The sequence below is a fragment of the Sitodiplosis mosellana genome, unplaced genomic scaffold (assembly GCF_009176505.1).
Source record: "Sitodiplosis mosellana isolate CC-2019 unplaced genomic scaffold, AAFC_SMos_1.0 Smas_scaffold_4, whole genome shotgun sequence".
Lineage (NCBI taxonomy): Eukaryota > Metazoa > Arthropoda > Insecta > Diptera > Cecidomyiidae > Sitodiplosis > Sitodiplosis mosellana.
Window position 1 is genome coordinate 1,346,990 of NW_022595247.1, and position 21,318 is coordinate 1,368,307.

General features: G+C 37.8%; 1 protein-coding gene across 5 annotated transcripts in view; it reads right to left on the reverse strand.

Annotated features, from left to right (window-relative positions):
* LOC129566656 (serine/threonine-protein kinase svkA) overlaps positions 1–21,318 on the reverse strand; it is a 103,683-nt gene that overhangs the window by 76,262 nt on the left and 6,103 nt on the right. For 2 of the 5 annotated variants that reach the window (XM_055442783.1, XM_055442782.1), the window contains exon 2: positions 19,982–20,418. In XM_055442783.1, coding sequence (XP_055298758.1) covers positions 19,982–19,996 — 15 coding nt within the window. In that variant the 5' untranslated portion in view covers positions 19,997–20,418. Of the gene's footprint in view, positions 1–12,904; positions 20,419–21,318 lie in introns of those variants that run through there. The other 3 variants (XM_055442777.1, XM_055442778.1, XM_055442776.1) reach the window with 3 other exon arrangements.

The following is a 21,318-nucleotide window of genomic DNA, read 5'->3' on the forward strand; positions in this document are numbered from 1 at the left end:
GCGTAACAACAGCAACTACAACAACGGTCGAAACAAAATAAAATCCGGTCGGTTTTTTTTCTCTCTATTCAAATCGACGAGATGAAACGAAGGCGGAAAAAAAAAATTATTCGGTCCGTTAATGCAAAAACAAACTTATCTTATACCAATAAGACGAAAGGATTACGGTGCACGACAGATGCTGAAAGGAAGGCCGAATCGATGAAGAGACAGAGAGAGAAATTCCAATTTAAGTTCTAATATTAAGCTGAACGTTTGGCGATGGACGAAATAATTGTAATGCACGTAATAGCAGCAGTTGGTGTTTGTGGTTTTTCGACGCCAAAGTTTTCGTTAAGTTTTCGTTTTGCCTACGATTTTTTTCCCTTTGCTCATTTCGATGCGCGTCAGAAAACTAAATAAAGTTGGAACGAACGAAGTTTGCACTGTTCAATTACACACGCATCGCAAGCATACGTACACACACTCACACAGCCAGCTACTGAATCGATTAGAAGAAATTTATAGTCATTGCCTGAAACACTTTTATTCCACTTCGTTTCTCTCTGCTTTTCAATGCTCCTCGGCGACGTGGCGCGGAGCGGAAACATAAATCGGAAACTCGCATAAATAATATTTTATTTGCATGGCGAATTCTCAATAGAAATTTGCGGAAGTGAAAAATGAAGCTCAAATATCCTTTGCAAACAACAGCCAGTGAAAAAAAGAGCGCATCAGGCAAAAACGAAAAATTCCATTAAACATTTTGCGCTGTTTAGACCAAGCCATGTGCGGGGCCGCCTCGAATGCAATTAAAGATACATTTTCATTGCCGACACCGGTGTGTTTGTAATTTTTGGGCGTGATTTATGCGAAAACATTTGCCGCTGTCGTCTTTGTCGTCGTCGTCACCATCACCATCGCCGCCTGACTTATAAACAAACTCTGAATAGAAAACTCCATCATCACCACCAATTCGGTTTACGTTTTTTTGGGAAGTTTTTACTTCGACTTTGCCATTTCTTTGTTATGATTCCGAGTATTTTATCTTCATTTTATACAAGAATGTGCTGCTATAAAACCTCCTCGATATAGTCAAAGGCTTTTCTTCATGTGCTGCGTTTTTTCCTCTTCTCTGCTCCTTTTACTTGCTTTTTTGCATTTGAAGATTTTGCCTTTGGTGTAAGTTTGTGTTTTTTGTCCTTTCGTTTAGCACAACAACCAGTGAAGAGATTTGACCTCAAGTAACTTTTATGCAAATTCAAGACTGCTTCTTCTCAACACAACTGCTTACTCTTACTCCGGATAAAACTTTGGGTATAGTACATTACATTAGGGCTTGAATGCTGTTAAGAAGGACAGCCGTTGATAAAGAACCTGACAAATAAGCTGTTGAAAGCGTTTGTGTGGTCGATGTTCGCTCCCTTTCAAAAGCATCTCTAAATATAAATTGATTGTGTTCAACCAGAAAAAAAAAAACTAGACACAGAGAGAGATAGATTCTTTATGGAAATTTGCATTAAATTTGTCTCGGTTTTTGTGCTGCAACAATCGATCTAAATGTCATTTTTGGGATAAATTCCATATTCAATATCGGACATGATGAAGTGAAAAGCAAATTATTTATGCAGTAAATCAAATTTCCACTCCGCTCCGCTCGCTTCGCAAGAAAATTGAGTGAAAAATTGAAAAGTTATCGATGGATTATGCGTTCCCGCTTATTGAATAAATCCAAGCGAAAGTGGGAGACGGGAGAGAAAGGAAAATCCTTCCACTTCAATGTGAAATCCAGATGGAGAAAACTTATCGGGACAATATCGAAAACAACTTAAACTTATCGCTTCAATCGGATGGCATATTTCATAAAAGAGTTGAGTAAGAAGTTTTCAACTTTGGCATAAAGTTGTTTTGGTTAAAATGTTCAATTAATTAATTGAAATGTGATGTTTTTGTGGAAATTCATTCATGAAAATTGAAAAATGAGTTGTCGCTTCGGGTTGCGCAACGATGCCATCAATCTTGGGAATCACATGCAATTGAAAAATGTGTTGCGTGACACGATGAGTGAGGGAGTGACTATGCTTCGACGCATCGAAACCGGTCACAAATGGTCATATGAAGCACCAGGCAATTCGGTTGTAATCTAACACACGCATTTGGACAACGACCGAGACGTGCAATATTTTGGAATCAACAAAACGGCGACCATTTGTTATACGAACATGAGTGGAATAGACATATTTGCTGTGGAGTAATCCATTTGACAACACTGATATCCTTATCATCACTTTATTGCTGTCGAAATTGGATTGGATGCGTCCATGTGAGGCAAACAAAGACGGAAAAAAATCCATACTAATAAAATATAATTCATTTGGTACAATCTCTCACCAGCACAAAGCATATTTTGCGACAGACAAAATCCTTGGAAACAAATCGGTTGAAAAGAGAGGAATATGGTCATCTTTTGGTCGCTCAAAATTCGAATGATTGAGCACAATGACTCACCGACATTCGTTGAGAATGAGTGACGGTGACAGTAAACATGTACACGGGAGGAAAAAAAATGCAGAGAGTAGCATGAGTAAGTAGCTCATCCCGAATTACATCCGAATGGCCACTTCTCATTTCATCGAGGCGATTTAGTTCAAGGTAATAGAAAAACAAACTCCAAATAATAAATAGAAATTTATTTATCCCAAATGTTACGTTTTTATGGGTTTGTTCCGTTTGCCGTTGCTTTGGTTTATTGTTTTCCGTTGTAATTTCGTTCAACCTTCACATCATTTGCCATCCGGTGAAATGAAACAAGATTCAAAACCAAATAGCAATCGCACAGCGAGAGAGGGAGCGCAAAGTGGGTGATGATATAGCCTCCGGTGAAAAAAAAACTAAACACAATAACAACAACAACAACAACAACAACAACAACGACAGCCATATGTGAGGCCATAAAAATGGGATATGAATCGAAGAAATGCTACTGTTTCCATAAATAATAAAAGCATACATTTCTTCATCCCTCTCCCGCAGACTTCCTGTATGTTGACTTTTGATATTATTGTGTGCCTGAATGGGGACTCGGGAAGATGGTATATATTCCCATCTGTACTCCACTTAACAATGGAACTTTTTCACCTGATCAATTTTTCAATAATCATATATCTTCATTGGCTGCGTCGTTATGAGCCGAGCTTCCGAGCATAACGGCAGCAACGGGAGGGGAGTATGACAGAAACTTTACTTTCATGGCAAAAGTTTGCGGAAATGTGTGCACTGTGCCTATATCTGATCCAAATGCTGCTTGTTCAATTAAATGCCATTCTCATCATTTGTTTGGTTGAAAGATGAGATTCCAGGAGATGTTTGCTGTTTTCAATGCACATAAAATCTAGTATACGACCTATAAATTGCAAACATTACGAAGCAAAATGAATGAAAATCATTCCATGGAATTTTATGGTATTGTTTCAATACTAGGATTGGCCCATTCAAAAGGTTTCCGTTTTACATCGGTGTGCTATCGAGTGTGGTGAGTGTGTACATGATCGTTATGCAGTCGAAGCACGTGCATCATTCGAATGTCGTTTTGTGTGCACTTGACTTGTCGTTCCTCTTACTCTGGCTCTCTCTCATTCAACCATATATTTTTTTCTATCTCCTCTTTGTTGTTGCAGTGTTCCAAATCCACGCCCTCAACGGTCAAAAATGCTTCGTGTTCTGCTTGTGATTGAGTGTATTCCATAATGTGATTGTGTATGAAGGTCTAGGTTATTTCCATCTGGAAAAACCTTGACTGCTTACGACTCTGTACATGTACATTGTACACTGCATCGAAAGGGGCACTTGACAAAGTTTCACGAGATGATTATATTGAACAAATGACAGCATTTTTACTGTTACTCACCCAAAGAAACCGAACGGTTTGGCATAAAAATCGAGATCAGAGTGAAATTTCAATTACACTCGAGGTTAGCAATCGAAACACGTATTTCAATCAAATAATTCTGCAATTTTCTGTCGCATCTGGTTTTTTTTTGCTTCTTGCTCTCTGTCTTCAACATTGTAATCGCACAAATTTTGCGACATCAAAACAGGTAGAAAAAAGTTGGTCGAACAAATGCCACATCGACAACATTGTCTGGGACGCATCGTTAATTGAATATTCCAATGGTTTCGCCAATCATTTGTATGCAAATAAAATGCCGGAAAGTACAAATTTATCATGGAAAACTAACAAACTTAATTGTCCTTGGCAATTGGTTCTTTTTTCGTCTTTCGTCTCCCGGCTCTTGTCTCGTTTCGATAGCAGCAGCTTTTTCCCGTGGATTATGCAAACACCATCAAATATTAAGCACCGGCTTATGCAAGTCAAACGAAAAAGATTATTATTTGAGAATGAGGAAAAACAATACACGCGTATCGTATAAGAACCGAGGTAATTTGTTGAAGTTTATTAACATTCTGGAGATTAAATTGGGAATCCAAAATGCAGACAACGCCATGCATTGAATATATCAAACTTCCTTCTTTGGTGCATAAAATGCAATGTAAATCCCCGGAACGTGTGTTTTCAAGCACCAGACAGATACATTATCACTGCTACGAAATGCTGTACGACTTTTCATAAAATGCAATGCACAAGCGACACAAGACAAGCGATAGTCATAGATACAAGAGCGAGAGAGCGTGCAATGTCAAAATACCAAAAGGCAATTAAATTGGAATTCACTGTCAAATATAATATGCACAAGTAATTAATGCAATGGCTTAGGTCTCGCCTATACAATTGTACAATTCATTTTGGTCTCTCTCACTCTTTCTCGTTCTTTCACTCAACATTGCAAACACTCACACACACACATAACTGACATATTATTTTTGAGAGCTTCTGATTATGAATGAGAGAGATAGAGATGGCGATAGGGAGTGTGCAAAGTTTTGGCTTAGAATCTTGTGCCAGCCAGTCAGCTATAAAGCGTTGAACATGACAAAGACACAATTCGCAATTTATTTATACAATTAAATGCTCAGTACCGAATTTATTTGCTCATTGTGTGTGTGTACAGTACATAGAAGGATTTATGTATAAATCTATTTCGCTTTTATTCTATAGCATGTTCGGTAACAACGACGATGAATCCATTTGCTTGGCTGCGTGCTTTTTCTCTTCCTTCGTTTCTATTGGTCTGACAAAATATTTCTGCTTCTTTGAAATTGATAAAGATTTTATATCTTTTATATCATCAAATTCGGCGCTGTATGTAACTTATTCATTGTAGTTTATTGCTCAAAATACCGAACAAATATCTATGCGATGCGATGTGCGCGCCTTTGTTCAAAGCGAGTTATTGCTTGTGCCATGGAAATTGGAAATATCTTTACGAGATGCCGCTCAATTGAATCCCAGTTTTATCTGCTTTTGGCTGAATTTTTTTTTCTCTTTTTTCTTCATTTTTATTGCATTCGATTTTTGTGTGCGAAGTCGAGCTAGGTTGAAACTGTCGTACGATTGACAGGAATAGTATCAGTTTAAGCAGTAGTGGCATCATCGAATAGCGCATTGTGAGCAAGAGTACGAGAATGCACCAGATTATTCGCATTATTTCAGTCGGTTTATTGGCAAATCGTACTGTCGCGTCATCATCATTACTATTGTAACATTGAAGCGCTTTTTATCCGTCTGGCCATCCCACACAAGCACATGAACCGAACCGAATCGACTCGAACTCAACTGATATGCTACTACTCTCTGCTTCGCATGCACTCACTACACACGGTGGAACGAAGAGCGCCAGAAAACTAACATCCATAATTTATAAAATCGATAATCCATCTGACGTTATTTAAACGTTAGCATGAGATTTTGAGGGAAAATTGCAGACACACCAGAGACTACATTTCCTGCATTCATGGTGCGCGCTCGCAAAATGCGATCATACCAACAACGGGCTCTAAACGATTCCTTTAATTTGACCCGAAAAAATCAGACACGAGCAAAAAAAACGTACTTGTATTCATCGCTCGTACGAACAACCTATAAAAAGTGTTTTTGGCTTTGGCTCTGTCGAATACGATTGAATTTCACAGATGGTATTTCACATTTTATCTGTCGAAAGTATCAAAGCGAGGGATGATTTTGGAAACGACGAAAACGGTGATGAAGTCAAGTGGAACACCTTAACTGGATCGGATACACGTTCACGATGCGAGAATACAAATGCGATTGCAATGGATTCCACCTTCTAAGCGATCGCTTTAATTTTGCACATCACCAGATAAACGATATGCAATGATAATATAATAAACCTTGTTAAACATATTTGAAATATAATATATTTTCAATGATATCGCGGCACATGCAAACACACACAGAGAGAGAGACAGAAAACGGGAGATACTCCCTCGGAATATTGACAATAAATAATACCCGTCTCCGTTCGCAAATTAGCATTTGCACATTAATAAATTATAAATTTCAATTAATTACACGGGATTATAGCAAAATTATTGCATTATAATGATTTCATGCACCAAATGGATTTTCAATTGTTTTACCATCGATCGATTCAGTACCGTGAATCACATATAATACCTAGTGTTGGTGGTGTTTTTTTTCTGTATACTGGCTACAAAGCAATAAATGATTATTTTGATGAAAATTGCAATTATTTCGTGAATATCGCCAGAATCTATCACGCATGCACGTATTACACGTTGTGCAGCGCGAAAAAAATTGATAATAATTTTTGCAACGCGTGAGAGCGAATGTTGAACTCGAAATCTAATAATACTTTCATTACATTATCACGTTTGTAGACACGTCATTCGTTAGCACTTCTATTCCATTACGGTGCACAAAATTTTCATTGACTAATGAAAAGTTATCGTATAAATTATGCAGAGATGTGCTACCGTCGAACCGAAAGCCGATGATTAAGCATACGTACCGTTTTGCATCAATTGCACAACATTCTGGATGCAATGCTTAATCGCAAAACTGTTGCTGTCGCCGCTGCAAACTTCATTTACTTACACCGAGGATGGTAATATTGAAACGAAGGTTTTTTTTCTCCCAGACTACATTAATATTAAATTCTGCCGCTTGGCTGCATTTTTTAATGGAACTACTATTGACAGATTCAAGGCGAAATGAGAACAAGCAGAACCATTCTGCGAAAAGAAAGCGAATGACATTTGGGTTTGTCTGAGGTTCAAACATGAAGCGATTTTCCTGTGTCGAATATAAACGCTTTTGAGAGGAAATCTCACTTCGTTTCCGAAATTACAATATAAGCTTATTTGAATGAGAAAAGTTGGCGCTCAGTCTGACGGCTTATCATGTAAATCGCCTTTGCTCTGCGGCTGTCAATTACAAGATAATATTGAAATGTTCACTTGCGTCGATAAGCATGACATGGTCGACACCATTGCTGCTGTCGTCGTCGTCGCCCAACTGGATTCAAGTGGAACATGAAATGAAAGCTCCGAAATTGAATTGCTTTCTGAAACACGAGGCGATGTTGAACCAGATGGACGCAATGAAAATGTGGCGAATAATAATTTGTTTAATACCTTCGAGAGTACTTCTGACGATGATCCATCGATTGGTAGTCTTGGATACAATTTTATTCAATGTAAAAATGGTTTTATTTCCTTTGAAAAACCAGAAATCGCACTTTTCTCATCCTTCAATAGCTCATAAATTTTTATGTCTTTCATATTATTTGATTTTCCCGCATGAATAAACAAGGATCAGCTTTTCCTGTATCAGTTATGAAAATTAAAAGAGATTCCAAAGAAAATACAGCATCGTTATTGGAAGGGACGTGGCACAAATATTCGCTTCAAAGAGACGAGTATTAAGAAATTCGCAAGAAAATGCTGAGAATTTCAATCATAGTTCAAAATCCATGAAAACAAATTGAATTATCTATCATCGCGAATCAGCATTGATCTGACGGTACGGGCCGGATGTGATAACCATAAAAAATGGCGAAACGCTTGAAATCACCGCACAAAACTTACCATTTTTTTTTAGCACTTGTGTTATGTAATCAGTTTTGAGGAGAAACATCAATCGCTTACCTGTAAATAAAAGGAAAAATCAAAATGAAAATCTGGTTTAATAATGTTGTGTTAGCGTTTATGAACGTAAAGCAAGACTTGAAGTTAAGTAGCTTATCGATGAAAAGTGGGATTAAATTTGTATCGAATCGTATATTTGCGGTTGCGAATATTGGCCTCTTAAATCACGTCCATGGCAAATGCAAAAGAATCACACCATTTTCATTCGGCTTAATGAAACGGAACATGCTCTCTCTCTATCTCAGTCAGTGGCATCGATTTCTGCAAAAATACGCATTCCGTGTGGAATGTCACTCAGCATGAATTCGAGATTCAAGCACAAAATTCATTTTAAACTTGAACTCTAATTTAAAATGGAATATTCGAGATGCTCGCGGTTTAAATTGACATACAAAATGCATTAAGACCATGGAAAATTGATATAAATGTCTTTTCATCGTCGTTGTGCTCTGTATTATTCGGCTTTTTCTTCGTTCTTTCTTTCGGTTCGCTCTCTCGATACATTTACCAATTTCGAATTCCCCGTGCATCGTATGTAGTTTTCACCTTATTCCCATTTTCATGACTAATGAATACAATTTCGGTGCCGCAATCGGCGGCAAAAAATTCCAGCGCATAAAATCGATAAAATATCGTGAAAAGGCGATGAAATGCTTCGTGATCGGGAATTTCTGAGTAGTCGTTGTTTATTTCACGGATATTGTGTGTGTACGGAACGCAACAACCACCACAAGCGCATCGTATCGAAGCAGAAAAAAAAATCAATCAAGGCACCACCAATCGACAGGATGTGAATTGGGAGGCGTAAAAGTAGAAAAGACTTGAGCAAATAACGTTAATGCGGAACAAAGGCAGCGCACACAACAACAACAACCGAATAAAAATCATTACGGCAACGATGTACAATTTGCAATTCAAATAGGCAGTTATTTATTTCCATTTTGGTTTCGGTGAATAAAAACAAGCGGCAAACAAAAGGAATGTGCAAGATGGCACATAGGTGAACACATTGCTTCGTGCCCGTCTTTGGCACTACAACTATGAACATTGAACATACTTTTCTTGTAAACACTTGTATTTTTTACGATCGCACTCTCTCTTTCTTCGATCCGAATGAGTCATCAAAGACGATTGGAAAAGCCTGCATAGGGCTCAAAATGCACACGAGTACAAGACTTATGTAAGCGGTTCGGAATCGATGCCAAGAGGTTACAGCCAGAAAACAAAATCATTTCGCATCCCAAAATGTAAAGTTATATATCAACCCGAATCAGAAGCATTGGCTGGCAAAGATGCAAAATGAACAGGTTCCAATTCGACATTTTTACAATCCCTCCACTATTCAACCTTCGAGTAAAATATTCACGGCGAGAAAGAGAAAACCCATTCAAATATGCTATTTAGATCTTTCTTCGTAGATTAGAAAAACTCATTCAATAAATTGTTTTACCTTTTTTCCGAGATGCAGAGAACGAGAGAGTATTTTTCTCTTGTGCTCTGTGTGTCGGGCGGAAATTCTGTTTTCTGGATGTGTGACAAGGTAATTTTTTTCGCATCAACCTTTCATTTGTATGCGAAATCTGTGCGACCGTTAACTTTATGCAAAAAAGAAACGAAATTCTGCAGTAAAATCCGGAAAAATATACTAGCACGTGCGCTTCCATCCACATCACAAACAAAGATCTATACAGTACACAAAGACTTCAAAATTTGTATACAATATGTTTTTAGCTGAAAAGAACGAAGCTTACTTCAATACATCGGCACATCTTGCATACCATCACTTTCGTTTACGATTTAAGAAGGGAAAAAAATGGAGAACGAATATATGTTCCAATATATTTTCCACTTTTTACCTTGAAAACCAGCATCCAACCGCCAATGAAATACGGAACACACACATGACAGTTTTTGGCATCCAATTCATTACGATGTATGACAAAGAAGAGGGAAAATCCGGCACTTATGCCAATGCTATGGAAAATTTATAGGCTCCGAAAGATAAAGGGACTTGGCAATTTTCTAAAAATATGGAACGCCACGTCAATCCGTAAGGATTGACAATTTCGGATCTTTGTTTTTACATGTGCTCTTGAAAGCGAACACATATTCACGTAATACATTCGACATTTCCAAATACTTCCGACCAATTAGAAATCTCATTTTGCGACAGATCCGCATCGCGACAGCATTTGCACGAGAGCCCTTTTTTGGTATGACAAACTTGCGCGATACGAATTTTGAGAACCGTAGACGAAGATCTGAGGCTCTGTTTCCGAGCTAAATACACGAAAAAAGCGATGAATAATACAGAAATGACTTCATCACAAATGAGAAATGAGACCTTGAAGCTCAGAGCTGATACACCTACAACGAACGTAACGATAACAACATTCCACGAACGTAATATTTTGTAAACATTTCTCTGAATCTTTGGACGCTTCTTAGGCATTTCTTTTCGAATATAAACAAAGCTTCATTGAAATGAGCAACTGATAAGATTTAAGAATAGTCAAAAAATTTATAGGAGCTTGCTTAATAAGAATAGATTGCTTCTTATCAAAAGTAAAAAAAAATCAAATGAATTTTTCTCCTTTTCTTCGTGAATCCATTAAAATTACGTTCCAGCCTATGTTTTGATTACGAATGAAATCTGTCTAGATATGTAAGTCTATCAAAAATATTAAAAACTTGAAAAATGTTCAAGTAATGAACATCATTCCGTTAAACTGTAAGTATTATCAACACCAAGTGATGATTAATTGCATGCGTACGCGATGTTATAGTGAAATAATTCAAATTCATGGTACTTGAGATAAAGTTGACTCATGAATTCTTCGAAATTCTTGATGTTTGTTAACGATGTGAATAGAAAAGGCTTATAAACTTTCGATGTGACTTTTTTCGACATTTTCTTGAAGTGCGACTTGATTAGTTTTGACATCTTTTTTATGATTATATGATTATAATCAATGGCTTATTTATTACTTGTTGGAATGTCCGTTGTCATTGGACTTTCCTTCGTTCTGTAATTTCCTATTGCAAATTAATGCGTTCTTCATGAAATGAAATTCCAAATTCTCCACAATTCGTGAATTAAAGAAAAAAAATTCTTCAACGGGCGTGAAAATTCTCCCCCAATGGGCGCGCCAACCTCGCCAGTATGTAACCGCTTATGCTCTCAATCAACATTTCGTTGTAATCGTATCAGTGAAGGCAACAAAAGCGACTTACTTATTTTCGCGAATTTGAATAATTCTATAGATTGTCATTGGATTAGTAAAACCGTTGAATTTGGAATGATTTTAATAATATTTTGCGTCGTCTTGCTCATAAGACTCATATGCAAGAGACAGCACAACCTTCGGGCCAAATCTGCGGATTCATTCATCCGCGTCTCATACACATATATCTCGGAGTTGTTAGGCGTAATCAATAGAATAAGCCCCTTCTGTTTTGTGAATTCGTAAATAAAAGACAAAGCACCTACAAATAAGGAAAAGAACATCGTGTATATGTATAAATTGATACAAGCGCTGGATATTTGGGCTTTTGTTGAAAACTGGTGCGCATAATATATGGAGAGAGAGAGAGAGAAAGAGCGGGCGAAAGTCAGGCAAGAATGTAGAGAATAAATTAAGAGCAATTCATGTGAATAAATTTGTGCAGGATAAAGTTTGATTATGATTTGTATTTTTTTTTCTCTTCTTCTCGCCCGTATCATACGGCATGCATTGAAACGGAAACCGAATTACAGCTTTTTCGGCAATATTAAGTGTAAGTTTTCGAAGGGCGGTGGCGTTGCGACTCATACAAAATGAAATAATGTCCTCTGTATAGACATTTATTGGGATGATTTGATGAAAATATGTGCTGAAAGTTTGAGACGCGGTGACGTGCTACGGCATAGTCATCGAAATTAAATTGGAATTCAGTCGCGTGACGAAGTAGCTTTTCTCTCTCACACATATACACTCCTCTGAAATCGCTCTTCCGTACACTCTCTATCTTTCATTCTCTCGCTTTCTCTCTCGATCTCACTCACGAAGATGAACTGCAATTTCCAGGCGCACAGAAATTGTCAAAGTTAATTTGGTGGAAAAGTTTGGCGAACACTAAAACGCGACAAATATTTTCTATATAAGTATCTGCTAAACAGCTTGATGAATTCGAATATGCCTTTGAGCATAGGCAGGCAAACATACATTTTAATTTCATTGAATGAAAACGAGTCACCCTTTCTTATTCGTTTCGTCAGCACCTCCCTCCACTCCACTCCAAACATGCACATTTAATCAAATGTGAGACAGAATTTAATAAATTGAATAAGTGTTTTAACACTTGAAATCTTAACTTTTCACACGAGTTGTTTTCATGAGATGAGCCTCATTTCAAGTCTGTATGCATTTGTGAGGATGTTTATCGTGAGTTTTGTATTGTTTGTGAGCACTTGATTCTAATTAACATTCTTTTGAATTTCACATGTATATGTTTCAAGTTCCAAATGGTTTTCCACCGTTTAATTTCGTTGATATTTGCCAGCATACGACTGTTTGTCGTCAAACTGTTTATGCTACGTTGGATTCGTGCTAATTTTGTCGCTTCGTGTGAGAAAAGTTGACATATGTCGAGAGATAGAAAGAAGAAAAAAAAACGCTGAAATTGACACAATTCCGCATACGATTCCGTTGTTGAATATTTCAAAAGTGTATTCAACCGACGTTGCGGAAACAGATGGTACTTGTTTACGAAGAGCGAGACGCTAAAAAGCAGTCGCTATGTATGTGTATACAAATATGTTGTATTTTGTTTTTCAAAATGTTGTTTGCATCTTTACCTCGGCTAAATCGTCGTCGTCGTCGTCGTCGTCGTCGTCGGGAATGTCGGTCATTGGCGCACCATTGAAACGTTGGTCGCCGCTGTGGTATCGATTATCGTTGTTTTGATCCTGTTGATAACTATCACTTTTATGATCATTTCGACTTTTCACACCCGCACCCATCAAATGTCCACTTGACGATTCCGATCGATACGACTGCTTTTGATTGTACATCGCTGGCTGCGATTCTCGTCGACATTGACTTTTAACATTTGCATTTTCGCTTGTCATCTGTCGGCCGTGATGCGATACGCTCGCACTTGGCTTCGACGATGATGACGACGATGACATTCTCTTGCCACTTTCTTCTTGTTGCAGCTGATGAGATTGTGCTTGTTTACTGGTCGTCTGAATTGATTTTGACATTGCTCGCGCATTCGATGATTGATACACCATTTTATTTGTCTGAATACACACGCAACACACTTCCACTTGATGGACTTTTTATTGGCGCGATTTCGATCACACATGCACACACGCTCAAACACACACAATTTAACAAAACGATTTTGCAACAATTAATTGGATTTGTTAGGTGGTCGATCAACTTGCTGCTGATTGATTTAGCCGTATGAATGAAATTGCATGCAGACAGGAAATACAGAGAGCGTTTATGCTATTTTGAACACCGCATTCAAGTTACACACAAACACACAATGAATTGTTAAACGGTCGTTCATTTCTTTCGTGTCATTGGTTGATTCGATTGCGAGCTTCTTATTTTCTATTCACTGGTGGCTTTCTTCGTTCAAATCGTTAGCACTATCTCACTTCTTCCTTCCGTTTTTGGTTTGGAACAAAAAAAAACAAACTTTATACGGTGCGAGGCCTCTTTCACTTGGCGATTGCGTGATTATTCGTACTTCACAATTCACACATTACGCTAAATTTGGTAAAAACTATGTAACGATTGAAAGAATTTCCAACTCTTGTGTGCCAATGTTTCTTCTTCTTCTTCTTTTCGAACAAGAGACGCGAAACCCGTTCGATTTTAAAACCGTGTAATTTCTTTTACTTTCCATGCATCACGATCGCACGACCAATTTCAGAAACTCTTTTGATGAAACGATTCTAATTCACAGTATTTTGCCCGAAGAGAGCGGGACACAAGCTAAAGATGTCAATTCATTGATGATTTTATTCGAATTAATTCCAACAAATAAAGAAAGTATGGGAAAATGTTTCGTTTTTGATGAGCTCAAAAAAAACGACAACGACACAAATTGATACACGCAAATGCGTGCAATAGAATGAGGCGAGAAAGAAAGAAGCACCGAATTGGTAATAAAGTGAGTGAACGTGTCACTCGCATCGGATGGAATCGCGTCGCGCAACACTCAACGAACTCTCGGCGCACTCTGTGCGCAATGAACTCAACCGAAACAAGTTTTATATATATCGCTTTTCCGTTGTGTATGCTGGTTTTTTTTTCTGCTTCTGTTGTTGTGCTTGTCGGATGTCGCGGAATTACGCAGCAGCTGGTTTCTGTTGCTTATTTTTTTTTTCATTTTCAAAGCCTATACTCCACCCAAAATCTACATTCAGTCGAGCTGATAGATTGGGTCTAGAGTCACCACGGCCCCACGCTCATTCGCGCTGCGCTCGGCTGCTTTATCGCTGTTGCCTGAGAACGGTTTCGGCTTCGACAGGTGTATAAGTGTGAACGCGTCCAACGACTTATTTGAATAAATGGCAATGGTAAATGGCCGATATGCTGTTATGCCATGTGCAATAGAATCGCATCAAACAGGTTACACCTTAAATGCCTTCAGCCGTTTAGTCTCTCTTTCTCTCTCTGTGTGTCTATCTCTTTCTTGCTTTGTCGTTCTTTACGTGTCCGTATGTGTGTTGTGAATGTTAGTGTTTGCCATTTGGGTACACTCTTTGGCTTTAGTTGAATAATACCGACGATTATTGTCGCTGAACGGGAACGCCGAGAACATAAATTTTTACACAATACGAAGAAAGCTACACACATATATACCGCATCACACCGTACACCGCACACATACACACACCGTATAATGAATGAGAGAAAACGGTAAATCTCTCTATCGCATTGTTTTGTCGTTGTTGTTTTTGTCATTCTATCGTGTATTCTAATAGAATTTAACATCATGCGCTTCGCATTATATTCGACATGACATACGATCAACGTGTGCTCTTTTGTACGGTGGGAAGTGAGAGCGATAGAGAGAGAGAGAGACTGCGGGACAAGTATGTGAACGAAAAATATTTTCGATGTAATGTTAAACATTGATTTTTGTGCACACATTTTTGATAGCATCGATTGGAATGCGACGTTCTTGCCGTGTGGCATTTCAGGCAATTTACTGTTTGAGGAATGTCTTTAGCGATGGCAATGGAATACAGTGTGAATGGAATCGAAGTGGATAAAATTACGAAGAAGAAATTGAGACATCAAACTAAATCTCATTTTACACACGTATTCATTTTTTTGATTTCAATGCAATTTTTATTTTTGTTTATTTTATGAACGGACACAGTTCATAAAAAAAAATCTTCATATGATCGAATGTTATTGGCTGTGTGCGCGCGATTATGTCGTGAACCGTTTACTAATGCAGATATTATTTCTCTGTGTGCCTTTTTGTGAAGAAATCAAAAGAATTCGAAACGGGTTTTCTTTCTCTTTTGCCAACCGATTCGCTCGTTCTTGATCTGAAAAACAAAAACTTGCTTAGCTCGTTCGCATAGAAGATTTTTCTTTAGAATGGTTTCTTTTTTTCAGGACTGTGCCATTTAATTTGGACTTTTTTCCATAAATAAACGCATCTGATTTCACGAAAACGAAGAAAATGAAATGCACACAAGTCATGAAACTCTGTTTCAAAAGTCAATCGAATTTGCAGCAAACACAATGACGTGAACTAAAAATGTTATTGCGAAGAATCGAGCTAAAAACCTTCTTTATTTTAGCTTTCTTTTTAAGTCGTTGATTCTTTTTTTCTTTCGTTTCCCACTTGATTTGGCAGAATTTTTTTTACCTCTGTGAACTTATCAACTTCGACTGAATTTTCGGTGATATTAAAATTAAAATCACTTTGAATGCAAAAAAATTCACAAAAGTTTCGTTCAAACACAACCTACGATCGCTAAAACAAAGCGCACCTTATCAAACGAGAAGAAATAAAATAACACAACCGTAACCGCAAGCGCACAAAATCACTTTGAACGGTGTATTTAGTTGCGTACACATCGTTTGCGAACACCGTGCTGTTTGCTTGCATCATCGAGTACAAAAACGATATCACGAATGCGATGAGCTGAATTTAAAGAAGAAAGAAAAAACAACAAACGCAAGCAGCTTGTTCCCTTGTTTGCAACCGGTTTGCATGCGATGTGCCGAAGACAAGAGATTTTTTCTCTTTGCCTTGTGAAATTTAAACTCTTTTCGAATCAAGTTATTATCGATCCAAAGCAATGGGATGACTCATAGGGAACTGACCATAAAAATGTCGAATATATCGCCTTGAGCTATTCAAAGGAGACAAGAGTCCTGAATGAATCATCATCATCATCGGTAAATAGTTCCAAAGTTCAAACTCGGTCGTCTCCAATGAGTCGAGGTGGATTTGTTTATCTACTTGATGTGTTTGAGGGATAGTTTACAATTAGAGTAGCATCGCTCTTGTTTGCATTAACCCAATTTGACAAGTACTTTACACAAGAATTTCTAGGTCAGTTCAGTTGGACGAGTGGAATATTACTGCATATGAGCAAGCAAGAGAGAGAAAGAGCCTTCACACATAATAAATTGGTTCGGATTTCATCACTTCACTAGTCCATAATTTCTACGATAAATCACGAATGGCAAACACACAATATCAGCCAGATATTTGCGTTTGTACCAGTTTATCGAGATGTGACGAGGTGTCTGGGTGTCGCGCTGGCAATGGCACAACTAGAGTATGTGTGATATTTGAGAGCATGAACACATATGAAAATGTCATCATTTTGTTCGTAATGTCAATTTCATCTGAGTCTTGGTGCAAAAACCACAACCTGCACCAACATCATTTGCCTGACCCATAATATTTCATAGCACGATGACATGGTGACGCCGTTAAATTTGAACTGACACATAATTTTAAGCCCAGCTCTCTCTCTCTCTGTCTCTTTTCGTATTTATGTCGCTCTGTCTCTCTCCCTTTCAGCCACATTAAAACCTTCAATTTTATTCCGCATCAACATTTCATTGTCTCCCGTTTTCCACGATTTTTTAACCGCGATTGCGTCAAACTCACAAAAACCGCACACCATTCAATCGCAATTCTTCGTCTCAATTTTTTTTTGCTCTTGATGGTCTGTGTCACTTGAGAAAATGGAAAAAGTTTGAATTTTCATGCAAACAGAAAAAAATAGAACAAGAATAAGGATATATAACAATGGTTTGGAATCGCAGCAGTAAAATAGACGAACAGATAATAAAGCTCATAATGACTTCGGTTCAAGTTTTTTCGCTCTCTATCTTTTCTATTTGCTGTCGCTTTTGCTCTTGTCGTTCGCCGAACGACACTCGCACATTCATTTTGCGCCATTTAAATTAATGACACTTTATTTCCGAAGCAATTCCTCTTTTTTGTTGCCTCTCTGCAACGCATATTAAATTGAGATACATCTAATGAGATTGTTATTTTCAACTTGAACATTGCGCGTGTGTATTCGAATGAATTGCCTCTAAAATACGGTTGGGCAGATACTGAATCATTACCATATTCGAACTGGCGGGACAGAGCGATTGATGATTCCGAATCGATTGAAAAAGCGCAATCAATCAAGCGAACACTTGGAATGGATTTCGGTTGCGGTTTACTTAGTTACACAAATGGCCATACACGAACACGAGAAACAATCGGTTGCATCAATTTTATGTGGCGGAAAAAATAAAGTGCATATCATCAGCAAATGACAGCTGAACAAAGCACAATTCAACAATAAATGACTTCCGCATTCGGGTGTGTACGGTCGCTAGCGACGACAACTACTGAATAATCGCCCAAAACACAAAACAAACGACGACGACGACAACAACATCATTTGCGAACCGTACTATTTTATGATTGCATAACCCGACCCAAAATAGCGACAATGTTGACTGCATCCAGAATCCATATGTCTCTCATCGTAACGCGGAAGGCACAAATGCTGTTCAAACGAATTGAAAATATAAAACTAAAACATTTCCAATTGATTTTTATTGATGCGCAAAGTGAGTGTGATTGGGAATTGCATCAGTAGCAATGAAGAATGAATACATAGTATTACGATGGGATGCAGAGAGAGAGAGAGACTGAGATGGGTGTACTACTAGTGCATTTCGCATAATTCGAAGCCATTGCAATAAATTAGTGAGATCGTGTTAGTGGGTCAGCGAGCGTGTTTGTCGAGAGAACAACAACAGCTCCAATTACGGTTTCGTATTGAGCATCATAACGATGGCATCACTCGCAAAATGTACATGTGATTCCCATGTTGGCGCATGTATAATCGTTGCGTATCTCCAGCGAGCCCGATATGTACACGACTCACCCATAAAATCAGCAGCAATAGCACCAATAGCACCAAACCAGCAAACAGAACACAGCAAAATATGTACAACAACAGGCGAAGGAAAATTTTTTTTGTATCGAAATTCACATACACACATATTTTTATATCTCTGGTAAATTTTTTGCTTTCAGTTTATGTGGAAAAGTTGGGCGGAAAAGTCGAGAAAATGATTGTACAGCAACAGCAGTAGCAGCAGTGGCAGCAGTTGCATCTTGCATGCAAGTCAAGGCACACAAATTTCTGCACACAAGAAAATGCAAACAAAAACCATGTTGATATAACCTTGACCCGAATCGTCGTTCTTCCTTTAATCAGTTCAACCTTATTGTTGGTTTTTCTGTGCGAGGCTACTTACTTTTCTCTCCCTCAAAGAGTTGAGCTCGCGCAACGGCAACAATGATGTTGCGACGATGAAAAATTGATTGAATGACAGTGACATATTTAATGAATGTGATTAAACAATGTAGGACGTTATTAACTTTTGTTTTGATGAGCGTTCAACACAATATTACCATGAACCTCATTTTATTCCCACGCCATTGGAATTTTTCATTATATATTTTCACATTAGTCTTTTTTTTCTCGCTTGATTTTATTTGATGAGAAAACCCATTTCCAATTTTTGACTTCCGAAACCAACGCATTATCGACCGAAATCGTTTTCGCAGACAGGATAATGAACGAGTGGAGGCCACCATTGCCAAAAAGCCGTTTAATTAAACTCGGCTCGACAAACATGTGACCTGCTTTCAAATTTGACATGGCAGGGATGCAAAAAGTGGCTGCTACCACAATACAGTTCAACAAAACGAAGAAACACCTCGCCGCTTGAGAGCATTCACAACAGATTTTGTTTGCTTTTAAAACATTTTAAACCCGTAAAATGGGGATCAGCAAAAACGCGCATATCTGCGAATGGTGGCCAAGAATGCAATGATAGCTGGGATTTGGTGCCAAAGCAAACAAGTACTTTTGCTGCAGTGCGACACCTAAATTGAACTGAACCGTTTGGTTTATTCGATTTTGGCATTTTCTCTCTATGTCGGCTTATGTGTGTGTGTGTTGGTTCAAGGTATACATTTTCTAGTTGTTTCCCCCAATCGAATCGTTCCATTCCCACTGGGATGCAAAAGCATAGATAAAATGCTCGCTGTTTAATGACCAGTCGTGCGCGCTGTAGGCGGCTTATTGCATTTTGTACAATCGAACCGCTAAAATTGCATTTTATCTCGGGAATTTGCAATTGTTTTCCCTTTTCGACAGTTCCATCGAGAAAAAAAACAACAACAACAAACGTCGGTGAATCATATTTCAAATTTCGAGAGCATGTTACAGTTTTTATTTGACCATGTTTTCCCTCATTCACCCAGACGCAAATTTCAGACGTCAAACTGCCAAAATGAAGCGGTTTTTTTCTCGCTAGAACCAAATAAAAACAAGATGAAAAAAGATCTAACTCACCTCTGTCCAAGCCATTGTGATGTTTCAGTTTAGCAGCAGCGGCAACGGCAACGAACGTGGAAAACAAATATCAGCTTATGATGTGTTGGTCAAGATGATGTTTGGCAAATAAAATGTTGTAAAATCGTTGATTAAAATAAATCTGCGGTTTGTGTTGTTGGCTCTGGCACATAAAATTAATAATGATTTCAACGGATAAAAATGATGAGGCACATAGAAATAAAAACCGGATTATTTGTGTTCCGATTTTTTGCTCACTGTTACATAAAACATAAATTCTAAAATATGAGACGAATTCTTTTTTTCTTCTCTGGGTTTGAACCGAAAAGTAATTCAAGGAAAACGGGAAAAACGCGAAGAAAAAAAAATTATAAACACAATATAAAAAGCATTAGCTGTGACTGCACTGATTCCAAAGAGCAAATATGATTGAAGCACTGTAACGAGAAGAGAAAAAAAGAATGTTGAAACCAAATTAAAGTTGCTTTTGCCATGGATATTGGAAACTATGTCAGTCAGAAGAGATTTGTCGACAAAAAACCTTCGGCAAGTTGGCTTACAATAATAGTTACGATAAAGAGAGAAGAAGGTGCGCCTTTCGAAAGACTCTTTGAAACTTAACGACAGAACTTTACAGCATCACAAATTTGCCCTACTATTTTTTTATGGCAAAAATTATGCAACGCACATTTTATTGAGGTTACTTTAGCTTTATGCAGTTTAAATATGTGCGCGTCGTTTCGGGCTTAGAACACAATTTACCATATCCGATAATAAATGAGATGGCATTTAGTTGGGTTCAGAAAGGAATGTGATAGTTTGTAGTGAAAAGGATCTTGTACGGAAAATTTGTCCGGAGAGGGTCATAATTTAAAAGAAAATCCGTATGGCAAAAAGCCATCTGGTGATATTTGTGTATGCGACTCACTCCTCACTCGCCGAACCGTTGTTACATATTAATTTATTTTAATATTTAAGTGGTTTAATAATGTACTTTATGAATTTGCGTCGATTTTAATACTCGCTACGCGAAAATCCCCTTGCGTTCGCGCCAAACTAAGACTCTCCCACTGCCGCAATAAATTTTGCTGCTTAAATTGCAACGTCGCTCGAAACGTTGAATTGAAATCGAATTAGTTGACTCAACCTCGAAAGATTAATTGTTAATGAAGAGCAATTGTAAAGTGTATCTAATCGCTCAATACACAGTCAACTCAATTGAAGTGTACGAAACCGTACGAAACATCGAGGTAAACACTGATAAAATGTTTATAAACAATAGCTAAAACAACGTTAGGTCGTCGTATACGAACAGAGAGAAAACAGCAATAACAATT